We start from the raw sequence: 17,357 nt of genomic DNA on the forward strand, positions 1-17,357 counted from the left end.
TGGAGTGCGCTAAGCAATGGATAAGAAGAAAGCTAATGCGAGCGATAACACATAAATATTAATTATCTTTATTCAATTTCTCAGTAAAATTAATTTATTATTATTATTATATATCCTTTATATTTCTTATCATGAGAAAAATATTATTGCAGGGATTTTTAATTAAAATTAAAAATAATTTTAACTAAAACAAGTTCACTTTATGGGGATTCTAAAAAAAAATTGCTGGTCCTTTCTTTGCAATTGCATATGGAAGCACATGGAGGAGAAATCTCAGCATATGCATATGGAAGATCTAAAGGTGTTTGCTTGTTCAGCGGCTCCACACGATCGATTCTGCGATCATATGTGAGAACTAAATCAAGAAATTATAATTAAAAAAGATATTACCTCGGTGAAATTCATCGTCGCGGCCCCACACGATTTTTAATTTTCCTGCGTTTTTTATCAATGATTATGAAAAATGTGTTCAATACATTTGTATATAAAATTATTTATTTTTATTTAATCTATCGTCTCAGCAGCTCCACACAATCGATCCTGCGATCATATGTGTTTATAAAATTAATAGATAAATATTTAAAGAAATTATAATTAACCATTTTTTCAATATTTTTTTATAGAAAGGATATTACCTCGGTCCACTTAAAAGTGCTTGTTTTCAGCAAAAGGTGCTTGCTTTCGGTCCACTTAAAAGTGGATGCTCCTCTTATTTGAAACCTAAGTTAAAACTTCAATTTTATATCGATTCAGATTGTTCGATAGTTCGACTCGAATTCGGTGCTCAGCACACTTCATATGCAAATACAACACAATTTGACTACACCATGAAGCTATGCACATAAACAAGCACACTTCATATGATCATGCAATCTCAATGCAAATTCAAAGGTCTATATACATTGGCCAGATTTAAATCGATTTTCCACAGATCAAGCAACTGTTGATAAAAATGAAATTTTTATACAATCAATATGCGTGCCATAGAAGATATAGATAGCAACTGAACAAGATCTAAGCAATTGAACAATTTATTAAAACTTCTTCCATTGATAAGTAATATAACCTTCAGCTTTAGCTTTGTATTGCAAAGGTCTGAGGTCTTGTTAACCTTTGAAAACATCTCTGCATCATTAATCTCTTTGTATCAATAATTTAAGTGGGCTGCATTTCTCATATCAATAGAAGTCTCTCTGCTGCCTGAAAGCTGAAGAACAAGTGTAAGCACAAATCTCTGTGCCACCCCATATTAACAGTAGAATTTCTAATTGAAGAATTGTGATGGTGAAAAAATAACTATACCTGGAAACTGCTTGGCCTCATTACTCTTAATAGAACTCATACAAATGCTAGTTGAAGATGTTCCATGAAATATGACAAACCAATTGAGAAATCCAAGAAAGAAACTATAGTCTAAAACCATGATTTAAGATATTCAGGATTAATTCCATAACATACATAGAACTAAGATTTCATACGACTATTTACCAGAGAAAGGTCTTCCACTCCTCATCTACCTTCTTACCAGATGCTAGTTTTGACACAAACCGATTTCCACTCTCATACGCAGAAGCCAAAGTTATAAACATCACCTCTATGCTACTACAGCCTTTGGCAGAAATTATGTTGACTTAAAACTGTTAACTTGATTTAGTACAACACAGAACTTGAATTACATCAGTCATAAGCATGAATCCCTGAGCTCCCCCTCACCTCAAGTGAATATATATGATGAGCAATTCTTTTTTGTTAAAACAATGAGATTATTATCATAATGAACCACAAAAGAAAATTCAACAGCAAAATGTTTGCTGTCGACGAGAAAAGTGTTTACAAATAGAAATCAACTAATAAATGTGCCATTTTGTGGATGCATTTCATTAAGATAAAAGATAAAAGACAAATCTAATTAATACAGAAATGGCAACACCATCAATCGAGATTCACAAAATTTGGCCAACAAAGAAACCGATAATTTGAAACGAAAACACCGACGGCGCTAAAATCTACTAGGAAATCCGAACAAGATATAGAAGTAGCTTTCACTGAATGCCCGCAACAAGAAACTCATTAGGATCAAACGATAAAGATACAAAAATTGAATAAAGAAGAAGTTAGGGGGGAAATCCTCAAAAGACATTTTATCTATCCACGTTCTGAGGAAACAGCTCGAACGGCGAATGCGCCGCAGAAAACTCATCAACACACGAAGAAAGACCTCGATCGGCAGAAAAAGGCGATCGATCACCAAAATCGAAAGAAGAGAAGCTCGATCTGACCTGAAAAGCTCGAGATCCGACGGTAAGTAACCGCAGGGGGCGTGCAATCGTCGCCATCCGCCTCCGATTCAGTTGGTGCAAGGCGGGAAGCAGCTCGTCCGCCGACGGATCGCGAGGTTCCCGACCTGCACCAAGCGAACCAGAGGCGGCCGCGACTCCAATCCCAGATCACATCCATCGCCGGAAAAGCTTGCGGCGGCGGCAGCGGCGAGTCGGGCATCGAGAAAGTGAAGACGAGTATTACCCGACTCGAGATCTGGAATCGAACGGGTGCAGAAATTTATGCACAAAATGGATGAACAAGATCTCGACACGTGGGAACAAAGGAAATCATATCCGAACCTAACGGTCCAGATCACAGATAAAAATAACCGTGGATCATTGAATCTAGATTTTTTTTAATTGCCACGGAAATTTTACAAAAGGTGTTTTTTTTTCCTATTTTCCGTATTTAAAATTACTCTAAAATAATTCTACTTTAAAATAATTTTGATTCAACCTCGATAAAACTATTCTACCTGGAAAAAATTTTGTAAAGAATATCTCCATATTTTATATAAAATAATTTTAAAATGATACTATTTTATATAAAACAATTGTTATTTATATAAAATAATTTTCAGATGAAAAACAAAATAATATTTTAAAAATCAAATTATGAATGAAAATATTATTCTGATAAATTCTAAAAGAACGCCAGTTTCTACCAATATTTTTATATGAATTATTTAATATTACAAAAGAAAATTTATTTTGCAGCTAAAAGAGTTCATCCTACTATTCAATCATGTATTATGTATTAGTATTATCTCTTATTCCATCAAGCATGTTATAGTAATTATAATTTTATAATTCTTACTTACGAAACTATAATAAAACTATAATAGTTATGATTTTATAATTATTATAATATAAATTTTAATTCACATGGTAACATTTATGATATCATAATTATTACAATTTAAATTTTTACTATCATTTTTATTTATATTATAATAATAGTTACGATTTTGTTACTATTACATGAATTTGATCAGTTCAAAAATTAAATAAGAAATAATCAGATTGAATAATATTGGAGGGTCAATTGATTAATTATACATGACTGAATTGAAATACTCTTTTAATAAAAAAATTTAAAATAGGATGATGATTTTTTTTATAAAAAACAAAGAACTTCTTTATTTTTTTGCCAAAATGAATCGTCTATTTTATTCTATAAACTAAGAAAAAAATTTAAAAAAAATCAAAATACCACTAATTTTGACTCAAATCTCGATCGCTTCCCATGGAATTATTAATAAACACAAAACATGCCAAATAACTGCAACATCCAAATGAGATAAATAAACAAAGGCAACAAATATGAAACATGAGTAGGCAACAGCATAATTGATAAAATAATAATAATAATAAGGTGGGCGATGTGCTAACCTTATGTTAAGTGCTTCATGGGAAGCAAGTTCCTTTAAATTAGCTCATGGATCTTTCTTTTTCTTTTCTCTAACTCGGCAGTGGGCCAAACTTATGAAAGTTATGATGAGCCTGTGAATTGTGAAGCATAGATACCTCTGATCACTGTTTGTGATAGGAATAAGGCACAGTATGAATTCAATGCACATGCCATCATATTAAAAAGCAGTGAACTTGGACAAGAATCTAACAAAGTCATTGCACTTGTTCCACAATCCAGGATTGCTTGCAGTTGGAATAATTGACATGCTAAATTGCTATTGCATCTCACATGACCAAAGAGTAGTGGACAAAAAGGGCATCCGACAAAAGTTTGCAAGCAAGAGGTGCACCATGTTTTTGGAACAAAAAAAACATTAAAAACAATGAGCAAGGTAGTACCTCTGACCAGTGTGCAAGCAGTGAGCATGAAACTTGCACCATTTTGGTTTCTTGTTATTCAGAATTTAGTGCAACATCTTGAAATGCCAGTGTTTTGTTCAACTTGCAACACCAAGCTCTTGTATTTGCATGTAAAAATCTGTGTCAAGGGATCAGTATAGATGAAAATTTATACAGCAGTAAGTGCAGTAGGTCATAGGTTTTTTCCCCTCGTTGGTTTCATGCATTCATGGTTCATGCCTAACCGATAGCTTACTTCTACATATATAAATTTGCCAATAATCTGTCTATAAACCAACCTTCTCCAAGATGAGATTATGACTGCATCTAACTACTAGAATGTGTTTCCAATGGCTAATTTTTTAGCTAAATGCAACAGGAAACAAAATGGGAAATACTTGACTTTTATTAAAACAATAAACCATCTTTTCCTCTTGAGACACTTGGCTTCAAATGGTTAGTTCAAGTAAAATTCATTCTTAAACAGATAAAGATAGTCAATGAATAAATATCATGACATGAACTCTTCTTTTCAGGCTTCAAGGCACAAGTTTGTGAAGTACTCTACAATAGATGAGATTGGAAGATTCTAACTCAAAACTTTCTCCAGACAAACAAAAGAATGGCTCACAGAGTGGAGGAGAATGAACTAATTAGCATCTTTATTGCACATAGTGGGGGACAATGGAGTAATAGAACATAACACTACTAGTTAAGAATTGCAGGAGAGAAGGAATAACCAATTTATTCTCTTCAAAAGTAGCCAAGGAACTTATTCAGAAACTATTTTGTAGTCATAATGTTCATTTCAATGGTCAGTGTTGCAATCTCATGATGGTCTTTCAAAAATATATAGGTTCTGCATAACAAGATTTGTTTAAAACTGATCAAACAGATACTTGAAATTGATGATCACACACTCAAATACGAGAACAAACTATTTCCCAAAAACAAGATAAGCATCATTTAGTGGCAAAATTATGCCATAATTAACCTACACGATACCAATACACTAACATCTTTTGCACAATATTATACATGTGCAGCAATCTCAACCTGCTAAAATGTTTTGACATAGAAATTGGTACAACCAAGTTTGCTATGGATCTAGAAGGCTAAAATTTGGTAGTGCAGCAGTGATAAAACATAAACAACTGGAGTGAACATAAGGCTTTGTCAAGTATTAAAGACAGCAATTAAACAAATGAAATCATGGGATTTTTTTTTAAAAAAAAATCACTGCCATCAAAACCTTAAAAGCCAATCAATAACCATATTTCGACACCAAAACAATATTAAACATGCTTGAGTCCCGATATGTGAGTTGGATCTATAAACTGTTCTTCGATTTTATTTCTTTAGTGTCATTCAATCAGAAAATTTTAACTTATACAAAAGCTCACTATTTCTTCTCCCCGTAACAGCAAGAATCAGAGGAGTTACTTCCTTGTGAGGCAATAATACTACTTGCACAATGACAAACATAATAAAACTAATATGTAAGTTCGCATAGGCTTAAATTCCTAATACAATATTTGTATGAATATCAAGAGAATTCTCAATCTTTTGCTCACTTGCTACAAATGGCTCCTTGACCTCCAAAATTTCAGTTGCCATACTACAAAGTAGCAGCATACACAACAATCAGATATCTTAATTTATTATAATGGCTTTATAAGCTAGCTAATCCACATACACAACATAATAGTCTACCATGATTCAAGACACTCTAGATACCAGTTCTACCACTAGATTATTGTCCACATTCAACCCCCTAGCATTGTCGTTTCTAACCGAACTAGACCTGTTCACTGAGATTCCTAAAGCACTTTCTTCACTTTGTATTAAGACTGGTCTAACATCTGCCTTACTAACACTAGTTGCTATTTCAAATAATTTGGGGAAAAACAAAATCTTAACAGGCATCAACCACAGAGATGGAATCTAGAATGAGACACACAAAAAAATCTGGCACAACCAAACTTCAGGCAAAAACGTATTAATAAAAGTAGGAATAGCATAGGTATTAATAAAGTTAAACATCCAACACTTTGACAGCTTATTCACATGTCCCTAGCCTCTCATCACCAGATACGGTAAACGTATGGACACACCATTACTGATCGCTTAGGCGCGTTAAAAGTACAAGAACAAATATTTAAAGGGAGGCCAGCATGTAGATCGACGACGATGACGGAGGTACTACTATAACAAGTAGAGGTATAGGCGAGAATTGCGGGACAAACATAGAACAAAATTACTTCTTGTGGCTTCCGCGGACGCCCGGACGGGGCTTGGAGGCATCAACGGAGACGGTAGCGTGGAGGTTGACAAGCTTGGACTCATCGAAAGGGATCTTGGGGTGGCGGGCGTCGTGGTGGATCTGCATGGACTTTATGTCGGGAGCGGTGGTCTTGCAGAGAGGGCATTCCAGCTTGGCGTGGCCGCCCTTTTCCTGTCCGGTGCGATCCAACTGCCCCGCCTTGCCGCCGCCCCGATTGGTCGTCGCGGCGTCGACTTTCGCAGCGATCTCCTTCGCTGTGTGCTTCTTCGGCTTCGCCTTCCCCGTCATGGTTGATTCGATCGCCTTCCCGCAGCCTCCTCCTCCGATGGTCGTCGCAAAGCCGCAAGTCGAACCCTAACCCTAATCCTTATCGCGGGCCAATTATTTATGCCTGTCCCTGTCGATCGTCGGCTTCGATTAAATCGGATTCGGGGAAATCTACAACAAATTTAGTAACGAGCGCCTACGACTTAATCCACGACTTAAATCACGGAGACCTTTTGACCGGACCGCAGCTGAATTCGTGATCAAAACCGGGGCCGTTTGGAAGTTTTGCATATTCCCCCCTTGAAAGAGTTATAATTTCATAATGGATTTTGTGGTAGGGAATTCTATTCTTTTTAATAAAAATGATAAGTGGATTTGATAAAAACACTTTAATTTGTTTTTGTTACTATACAATTTTTATTTTTCATTTGTAAAGAAGTACTTTTATATTAGTACTTATCACTAAAGTTTAAGAAGCTTTTTTTTTCTTCCTTTTTTTTAAGTAAAGTTATCATAGTGACTTGGACAAACTCACTTTCGGCAAAAAATAAAAGAAAAAAATAAAAATTAAATATAAAAATTCATAAATGTTTAACATCATTTAGTTTTATATATTTCATCAATTTTTGTGTGTGTTACTTTACTCAAAAAGTTGAACTATCATTGCCTTTATTTGTGTTCCTCAAATTGCCCCTCCTCTATCGTGGGCCTCGTGAGCGGTTTTACATGGTCAATTTTATAACCATCTATGAGCGGTTTTACATGGTCAATTTTATAACCATCTATGAGTTGTAGTTGGTCATAACAGAAAAAAGTATTATATCGTCTTTGTCGAGGTTTGAACTCTTGCCCTTTTCTGCAACTCTATTTTATCATAACCAACTTAACTATGCTTCGAAAGTATCAAAATTAATCTCTCAAAATTGGATATGGTGTTAAAAGATAGAGTGTATTCTCAAATAATCATGATTCAATTTCCCACATAAAATATATAACGATTGAACTATTGATAATGCTGGATTGCCATATCAAGAGTCACCGTATTTTCTAAATTTATTTAGTGAGTGGAATATGAGATTAGATCTATCCTGAAAATTAATTAGCTCATAATAATTGAATACACTTTTCTTCTATAAAAGGTAGAATTCACCATCCTAGTGGCATCTCATGGTCACTCCCACGACCATATATGAGAAGATAAATCGAGAAATTATAATTGGTCATGACAGATGACATAATAATTGAATACCCTGATTGTAAATATATTGGATCAACATTAAAGGGATTTAAAAAAAATATTACATATTTAACAATTAGGCTGAATTAAATTAGTTTTTGATAGATTTTATATATTTTCATCAAATAATTTTATTGGTAAATCAGTTTACAAATAAAAATTATATTAAAATTGTATAGAATCATTATCATATCAAAAATATAATTTTTGAACATAAATTATATCAATTTGGTCAATTATCCTTATCTTTTACTACTATTAAGGAAGAATTTTCTTTTTAAAAAACCCTTAAATTTTACTAACATTAAAATATCTCTTGATTCTTTTTTATTATTAAAATGCCTTTATCCATTAATAATAAATAATTTTTAAATTAAACTTGAAGAGTATTTCTACATTTAATAAAACATTTAAAAATGTTTTGGACTTCAGGGGCCATTTTAAAAATTAGGCCGAACTACGATAAATATAACTGTCTGATTCATCCGCTTCCATAGTGTCAAAACCCTCTCCCCGCTGGTCCCTGCGACGAGATCGCAAGCGAAGGGATCGACGAGGGAGATTGCTTGCTTTCTAATTTTTTGGAAGAAGACCAGCCTGGAGATCGAGGTTCGAGATGGCGGCGACGCAACAGGTGCCGGATCGTATTGGTACCCCCTATTCTTTCACCAGATTCATGGGTTTCCGGGTCTGCACGGCCGTTAATTTTGCATCTTCTTCATGTTTGATTCTGAAAGATTGCTGCTTCTGGGGTTCGGTTTGTGTATTGCGGTTTAAAGTACGGGGGGGGGGGGGGGGGGGGGGGGGGGGGGGGGGGGGGGGGGAAATTATTTGTTTTTTATGTTTCCGTATTCTGATTTAGTGCGATCTGAGGACTTGGGTAGTTGAGTGATCCGGCTTGCCTTTTTGGGAGTTTTTGTAGATCTCCCTTTGAATGCTCGTATTCTTTGTTTAAGTTTTGCCCTGTATTTTAGATTTACGACATTAATTGAAAGAAGAGAGATCTGTAACCATGTTAGGGTTTTGGTGTGAAGAATCTCTTTTACTCATCGTCTATGATACACGCCCTCTATTTATTTGCATAATTCTGGAGATTATGGAGACGATCAGTCTTCAGTTTGAATTCCGTGCGTCAGTAAGTATTTGAGACAGAACAGTTTGCAACGAGTCGTGTGAGTCTTTGTTATTTGACCTGTTAGAGAGGTTGAAGCGCAAGGGCAACGATTGTATGGGATAATGGCTTGCCTACTTGTTCTGATGGACAACAATATAGATATTAAGTAATGTCAGTCAGTTTTGGTATTGATATAATAAAATATGCATAATACTGAGAGATACAATTTGATTAATTTGAAATATTTTGGATGCATAAGCAATGAGCTATATAATTTTGTGATCCATAAAATATCAAATAGTTGCATGCTAAATATTGGATGAAGATTTTTTACTTATGGATTGAGTTTGTCATTCAGACTTATTAGAAGGAAAGAACTAGGACATTTTAAAATCTTTACTAGGCACCAAACCCTTGTTTCGTTGGGTCTCTAGTAATAATATTTAGGATATATTGAATTCTTTTCTTATAAAAATGTCCTTTCTAGTCAAGAGTGTCATGTATTATCTTGAGATTGTTAGGTACTATTTACTTCAAATGACAAGGCTTTTGTCTATTTGAGTTGATCTGAATTAAACATTGGTTAGTCATAAACCTGACAATATGTGGAAACATCACAATTTTTGTTAAATTTAAATCTTTTGTTGTATTGGGTGATGCATATGAGACATACTGAATGGCTAATATGTCAAGATTGATGCATAGCTCAATACAATAGGTATAAAGCCTGATACATGCCATACATTTTTTTTTCTTAAAAAAATAGAGGTCGAATATGTAATCATAATACCACATACCATACACAATGATAAAATCCTAACAAAATTATTAAGTGAAATAAATGTGGAAATATATTATTTAACTATCCCAAAATGGAGTACATGTATAACTTGCTTGTTATTTTGTTAGAAAAGTTAGTTATAAGAGGGAACACAATCTTACTGTCTTTAAGTATAAATTTTCTAATCTTGTTGGAGATGTAACTTCATAATTACAATTCCTCTAATATTTTTTAGATAAGTATATAATAAAGATGCCACATTATTAAGCTACTAAGATAAAGTAAATTTTAGTTTTAAACAAGTGTCGCCTTTCATAAAATTTGATGTCTGAGATGTATTGTAATCTTTGAGGTTTGGGACATATTGAAATCTACAGCCTACCTATTTGTGAACTTGTATTTACATGCATATCTCTCACACATGTATGGTTGTGGCATAATTCTTTAACTTTTGAATTGTGCTCATATGTGCTTTTATAGTAGTTTGCATTTGTCTTCTTCCATAACATGCTAGAATATAATTAATATATTGTTTTGCTTCTTTAATAGACTCAATGGAGCCACTATCATTATCAACCACAAACACTGAACAAAAACCAGTTGATGTTGATAATTCAAGTAAACAGGTAACTTTTCCATTAGCACTTATTCCTTTCCATTCACAACTTCTAGTTACTGATGTAGCCATTGACACTGTTAATCACAAACATCATACAGAAGCCAGTCGTTGTTGACATCGCAAAGAAACAGGTAACCTCTTCATTAATATTTATTTTGTGCATGTACAATTTCTAGCTACCGATAACTTTAATCTTCTATCAGTCACCATCTATTAAAGATGAGAAAGTAAAAACATTTGATGCTTCACACAATTCAAAGAGCATGGATATCACAAGAGATATGCAAGGGAATTTGGGTTCATTTGATGCAGTTGGTGACAATAACATGGTATACCCGCAAGTTACCTTTGCTCCTCAAGCACAATACTTTTATGGAGGTTAGTTTTAGTTAAACTATCAACTTTTGAGTGTTTTAGCATTATCATGATAAGTTGATTCTAAGTTGAACCTCTAGATTCTCAAAGTTTTACTGCATTATTTTTTGTTGTTTTCTTATACTTCATTATAGTTGTGCCGATGTTGTTGTCTGACCTATATGAGATGTGCACATTTGTTTCATTCTAAATAGTAAAATGATGCATATGCTAGTTTATCTGGAGGATGAATAAGACTAATGCATGCAGTACTTAGAACCTTACTATTAAGAACCATAATAGTACTTTTCTGCTATTAATTATTTTTGTCTTCATTTTCCATGTTTGTGTTTGTGTTGTCCTAATCTAACTCCTTGGTGTTTGACTATGAAATTGAAACTGGATACAAACACATTTTTGCCCCAATAAAAAAATCAGATTATTTGATTATGAATTTGAATTCAGGCACAATTTTTAATAGTTTCATGCTTTTTTTTCCAGGATATGAGAACCCAACTATTGATTGGGAAGGCCACTCTCGCCTTTTAAATCTTGAAAGCCTGGATGTTGGTCAAACTGTGAGTATGAATAACCAAATAAGGACAATGACCCTATCTCTATGTTTTATTTGTTTGATTCTTATGAAGCTTTCTTTCTATATAGGGTGTCTATAATGAGAATCCGTCACTGGTATACCCTGGTTATGGCTATATCCCTCAGATGCTGTATGGCTCATATTCGCCTGTCATGACCCCACTACCTTCTATTAGTGGAGATGGTCAGCTTTATTCCACTCAACAATTCCAATTCTCAGATGCATACTACCAACAGCCATCTCCTATCAATATTCCCAATATCTCTTCTGCAATTCCAATTTCACAGGCTGATTGGACAATGCCAATTGATCAACAAGGATCATTCCCTGCTGGTACCCTGAATTTTAATGCTAACCTATTCAGTCCAACACCTGGGTATCATCTATCATATGACTCTTCTGGTGGAGGTAGTACTATTGATATACAGTATTTATATATATGTTTTAAAAAATAATCTGCATTGAGGTCTGATGTTTTGATTCATGTTTGTTTCTGCTCAGATTGGTTGAGATTCTCAGAAGGGACAGGGTCTGCAACTCCATTATTATCATCAGCTGCTTCACCACAACCCATTGGTGCTCTCTCTTTTGGACAAAGTACCATGCCTTTTGGATTGGTAGTGTTTTCTCATGCCTTGTCATATAGGATAAAATGGAAACTATATAGTTATACCATTGTGTTTGAAAGCATATTATGATATCTCAGTTATTTGTGTTGTGTCACATTTCTTGTGCTGTGTTGCAGGTTGAACTTTTTCTTCTATATGATTTTTCCTTTTCATTTTTAAATAAATAGGTTAAAAATAATTGATTCATTTGTAGCAAGAAAAGATAAAAGTTATTTAGCTTAATTGCACATATTCTTTCAAGTTAATATTAGTTATTTTTGTATTGGGAGAATATTCACCACAATCATCTCCCTACTACTTATATATATATATATATATATATATATATTATTGATTACATAAAAAAATATTACAAATATCCCCTCTCTACTTTACATATTTACATATGTTCTAACACTTTGCCTCAAGCTGGTTCAAACTAAATTTATGGAACACGTAGTGGTTTGTGCTCTCTTCTAACTATTTGTGGATACTGGCTTTCTTTATGGCATATTCACTTTATTGTCCCTTTACTTCTAGGGTTCACTGCAACAGAAATCTTCATATGGTTTTGGGTCTTCTGCGGGTCCTATTGAAAGAGGTTATCCTCCTGGAATATATCACAGTAACAGATATGGTACATCTTTTCCCAACTCAGAGATTAAGGATCAGGGAGCTGTTGATGTCCAGAAAGGTAGGAGGCGAGGATTAGGAAATGCTTTGTTGTGCAGTTGCAATGGCACTCTTGATTTTCTTAATGAACAAAATAGAGGGCCACGGGCAAATAGAAAGAATCAGATGACTGAAAAGATTCCTTTGTCGGAGAATCCAAATAATAGTTCTGGAGGGATTGATCATAATCTATATAATAGTCCTGACTTTGTTACAGAATACAAGGATGCCAAATTTTTTATAATTAAATCTTACACTGAGGATAATGTTCACAAAAGCATCAAATATGGTGTTTGGGCTAGCACTTCCAATGGCAACCGAAAGTTAGATTCCGCATACCATGAAGCAAAAAAGAAAGAAGATCCATGCCCAGTTTTCTTATTTTTCTCGGTAACTCCGTTCTTATGTCCTGTTTACTTCATCAAATTTCTGTACTAAATATGTTCATTATGCAGTGATTCCTTGCTTAATTCCCTGCAATGACTCTTTGCCGTCAAATAACTTATTTTTCTTTAGTATATTGGCAGAATGCTAATTCTTGTTACACAAAATTGCCAATCATAAACAGGTAAATGCAAGTGCACAATTCTGTGGCGTAGCTGAAATGATCGAACCTGTTGATTTTGAAAAAAGTGTGGATTACTGGCAACAAGACAAGTGGAATGGTCAATTCCCTGTCAAGTGGCATATTGTGAAAGATGTTCCCAACAATCTATTTCGACATATTACTCTTGAAAATAATGACAATAAGCCTGTCACCAACAGCAGAGACACCCAAGAGGTAAGATTCTCATTTTGACTAGTCAATCATCAAGTCTAATTTTTAGGTATTTGAATCAAGCAAAATTCGTGCAAAGTATATGTGAAAGTATTTAATTTAGCAAAGCTATTTATCGAACACATTAAATATAGTAACACATTAGCAACAGTTGCTTGATCTAGTGCTAAGCAAGTTAGATCCAGATGACTTCTCACCAAAGGTTAGGGTTTCACATTTGTAGAAAAGCACTGTTGTGAGAGGTGTAACCTTGTCGTTCCTTTTCTGAACTGGGTGTCAGATCCAGTATGGTGTGACCGTGTGAGGATACCTTGTAGCCGAGACCAAAAAGATAGTAACACATTAGGAGTTGTCAAGCATTTCATCGTAGATATTTATAGTCCATACTCCATTAGAGTTCTTCAACACAAGTGAAGGTCAGATCAAGCCACTGAGACAGGGTTCATAAGATTTAGAGAGAGAAAACCTCAAAACAGCTGAAATCTAGTATCTTAAGGGGAGTGAGTAATTGTGAGTGTTTTTTGTTTTTTGATTTATTGATGTAATTGCTTGCTTGATTCAATGCCCATTGCTTGCAATGTAACTCAGTGACATTTGTTGGGCGGAATCAAATACTTCAATTTAAAATCTTAGTTGACATAATTTTTGTACACAAGGAAACCTTGTGTAGGGAAAGCATGCCCACTTTTCTCTCATGTTTTTCTTTCATATTTCCATCCAAGCAAAGAAAAATTATTTTTGCCTCTTTCATTAATGTTTTGCACAATTGTTGCAATGTTATTTTTAGCAAAACATTAACCTCAGAAGTTACAGCTGGGTCAACTGGATTGTATTTAGGGAATTTTGTTGAGTTATTCAATAGGTCAAAATGGGATGAATGAAATAATTGGTTTTACAAATTCGGTTTTTTTTGTGTCCTTTAATTTGCTTAAATACTGATTTATCCATAGTTGATTGGATTTTTCATTATTAAGAATACTAGTCAATTTTGAATGATCTTCAAAAAATATGCATGTGCATGATTCTCGGTGCCCATTGGTTTATTTTTGCAAATCTACCCTATCAGACATTATGCAATGCGTTGACTGACCAATGAACTAGTTTACCAATTGGTTTGCGGTTGACCCAGTCTCACTAGCCAAGTTTTTTCTCGTAATTCTTTTTATATCTACAAATTCTTGATATATTGAAAATATAAATAAATAAGAATGACACCGATGCTTAATCTGGTCTAATGGCTTGTGGTTCATACCAGTTGAGATGTTTTAACTAGAGTTGACTGGATGAATCAGACAGGACACTGAACTTAGCTATCCAAGATAGTCTGTGATTCTCCAAAACACTAGTCATGTAGACACTTAATTTCTGCATGAAGTCATTTTCTAATTTTCCATATTTAAATCTTAATCTAGGGTTCCTTCTGCATTGTCTATAGCTGTTTATCTTTTGCACCCCTTATGCACACTTTTGCTGTAGTAGTAAAACTAGTTTGTTTTAATATGCACAGGTGAAACTGGAACAGGGTTTAGAGATGCTAAGTATTTTTAAGAAGCACGAATATGAAGCATCAATTCTTGATGATTTTGAGTTTTATGAGGAGAGAGAGAAAGCCATGCAGGAAAGGAAGGCCCTCCAGCATCAGCTATCTAACTCAGCAAGGTCTGTTCCAGCAGCTTTTAGGGATGACCAAAGGAACCCTAGCAGCCTTTATCAATCAGATTTCAAAAAACTTTGCTCATGCTCTGAGATTGGAAGAAAGAGATGATGCTGATCTGTCAAAAGATAAAAATAATTCCCTGAGCATTGGCATTTCTCCAAACTCTGATGATATGATAAAACCAGCAACTGCCATTGTGACTACAAGTAACTAGTAGCTTAGTAAGATCTGAAAGAGTTATAAATCTCTAGTTGCATCTTAATGTCTGGAATTACTGATGCCTTAGTTCAGTGAAGTAGGAATTGATGAGCTGCTGAGTAGGGTAAGTTCTAGTATTGCTTAAGCAGCTGTACATTTCGTCGGTCATTGATAATGAAAAAGGAAAATAAAGGAAAAAAAAGGAAAAGGGTGAAATAAGTACAAGCTCTTTCCTTCCTTTTTCTGTTATTTATTTTCTTTTTCTGGCAACCATGAGCAGACGTCTGCCAGCTTCTGTAAAGTCACATTCTAATGAGAGAATAATAATTTGGCTCATCTTAGTTTCAATTCCTTCTGATCCTAGTTCTTGCAATTACAGCACATTAATTACTTCGAAGAAGCTTTAGATGAAAGTTCTATCACATTGATATGTTCAAGAGGCTCTTGATGCTGCTTACGTCCTAATTTTTTGCTGGTTACTCCTCTTTAGTAGGTTTCTTTAGTGCATTCTGTTACAGTAAGGAACTTAGATAATCCTAATTTTTGTATCTTGAAGGTTGCTTTTCAGGTCTGCCTAACTTGGTTGGCTTGAGTAGCAACGAAAGTAAGCCGAGCCGAGCCTAACCATGTTCAATTCTTTTGTGCTTAATCGCCAAAGAGGTAAGTAAATTCTCATTTCCCATAGAATTTCAATGCATAACGATGATTGCATTTGGTTAAACAACTCATTGATGTGTACATGCCTATGTTTGATATAGTTTCCTATTTTTCGAGAATTATCTTGATGATCAAATTTCTCATAGGATTATGATACTCTAGAACGGTGAAAAAATATAAGTCTATTCTTTTTTCTTATCATGGCAAATGATCTACCAAAGCCAGGAAATGTGATTGAGCTGAGTACATGTTTAAATGGATTAAGTATCTTCCTTCAATACTAAAGCAACTTTTCTTAGAAACAAGTTTGATCCTTTGTAAAATCCCATGCAAGCTTCTTGTTTTGGAGCATTCTGTGAAGCTGATACTGTGTTTTGGATCGAATTGGATAAATATTTTTGATATTGATGAGCTTACAGTATGTTACATCACATGTGTTTTGTACTAGCTTAATGTCTTATTTCATGTAAAAGATTACAAAATGAAAAGAGTGTAATCTATTATATTATTTGGTTCGATCCAAAATTTTGAATTGATTGATTTTTTTTTTGATTCTTGTAGTTTGATTTGATGAATTTTGTTATACAATATGATTTTGATCTTGATTTTTTGTTACAAAAATTGATAAAATATAAATTTAATATTTGACATGTATGTTGAATAGCTTTATTTATATCTCAGTTCTTTGTTATTATATAACCAAAATTTAAATTGCAAAAAGGATGTCTATAGTGTTTGTGCTATATAAGATGTTTTTTTATAAGCCCTAATTCAACTTAAACTTAATTAAATTAAATGATAATTTTGGTTTGATATTTTAATTCAATTTATAATCTTATTTGATTTAGTTTGATTTTTTTAAAAAAGAAAAGGTGTCCCATATTTAAGGAGTTTATAAAAATTATTAAATTGGTGCTCTATTATATATTTATAGTATTATATGTGCTATTTGGGTAGCTGTTATAATTATTTTAAAATAATTTGATGATGTATAAATAATGTTGATCGTTAGTAGAGTATTTTGAAATAATATTATTTAGCTTTTAGGATTTAAGATTTTAAAATTTAAGAGAATTGTAGTAGTTATTTAAGTAATAATTATTTTAAAATAATTTTGATGAATATAAAGTGATTTTGATAATATAATAATATTTTTAATATATTAATTATGATTAAAATAAAATAATTAAATTTTTACGTATGAAAGATATATTTTTTTAAAAAAATTTATAAAAAAAACTTTTGACTTTTGCGAAAAAAAAATGCTCAATTACAATCCTACTCAATCCTAGTCATTGACGTTCTACCCAAAAAATCCCCAACTACCAAACAAAAAGTATTAATAATGATAAGATATGATGCGATGTGATTCGGATCTTTTATGATGCAATGAATAGTTGAAT

At 33.5% G+C, this 17,357-nt stretch overlaps 1 protein-coding gene and 1 pseudogene across 1 annotated transcript; one reads left to right on the forward strand and one right to left on the reverse strand.

Annotated features, from left to right (window-relative positions):
* Window positions 1–6,132: 6,132 nt before the first annotated feature.
* On the reverse strand, window positions 6,133–6,816 carry LOC141836159 (protein METHYLENE BLUE SENSITIVITY 1-like). Its single transcript, XM_074723582.1, has one exon. It carries the CDS (start codon window positions 6,703–6,705, stop codon window positions 6,391–6,393), a length of 315 nt encoding a protein of 104 aa, XP_074579683.1. The 5' UTR covers window positions 6,706–6,816; the 3' UTR covers window positions 6,133–6,390.
* A 1,612-nt stretch (window positions 6,817–8,428) lies between these two features.
* LOC141835887 (YTH domain-containing protein ECT4-like) lies at window positions 8,429–15,645 on the forward strand (annotated as a pseudogene).
* The last annotated feature ends 1,712 nt before the right edge of the window (window positions 15,646–17,357 follow it).

The sequence above is a fragment of the Curcuma longa genome, chromosome 10, assembly GCF_044706935.1.
Source record: "Curcuma longa cultivar G26 ecotype Majalengka, Jawa Barat chromosome 10, ITB_CL_G26_1.1, whole genome shotgun sequence".
NCBI lineage: Eukaryota > Viridiplantae > Streptophyta > Magnoliopsida > Zingiberales > Zingiberaceae > Curcuma > Curcuma longa.

What these genes read in the sequence shown, in the direction of transcription:
- LOC141836159 (XM_074723582.1), bottom strand. Translation starts at nt 6,705, where the DNA reads ATGACGGGGAAGGCGAAGCCGAAGAAGCACACAGCGAAGGAGATCGCT.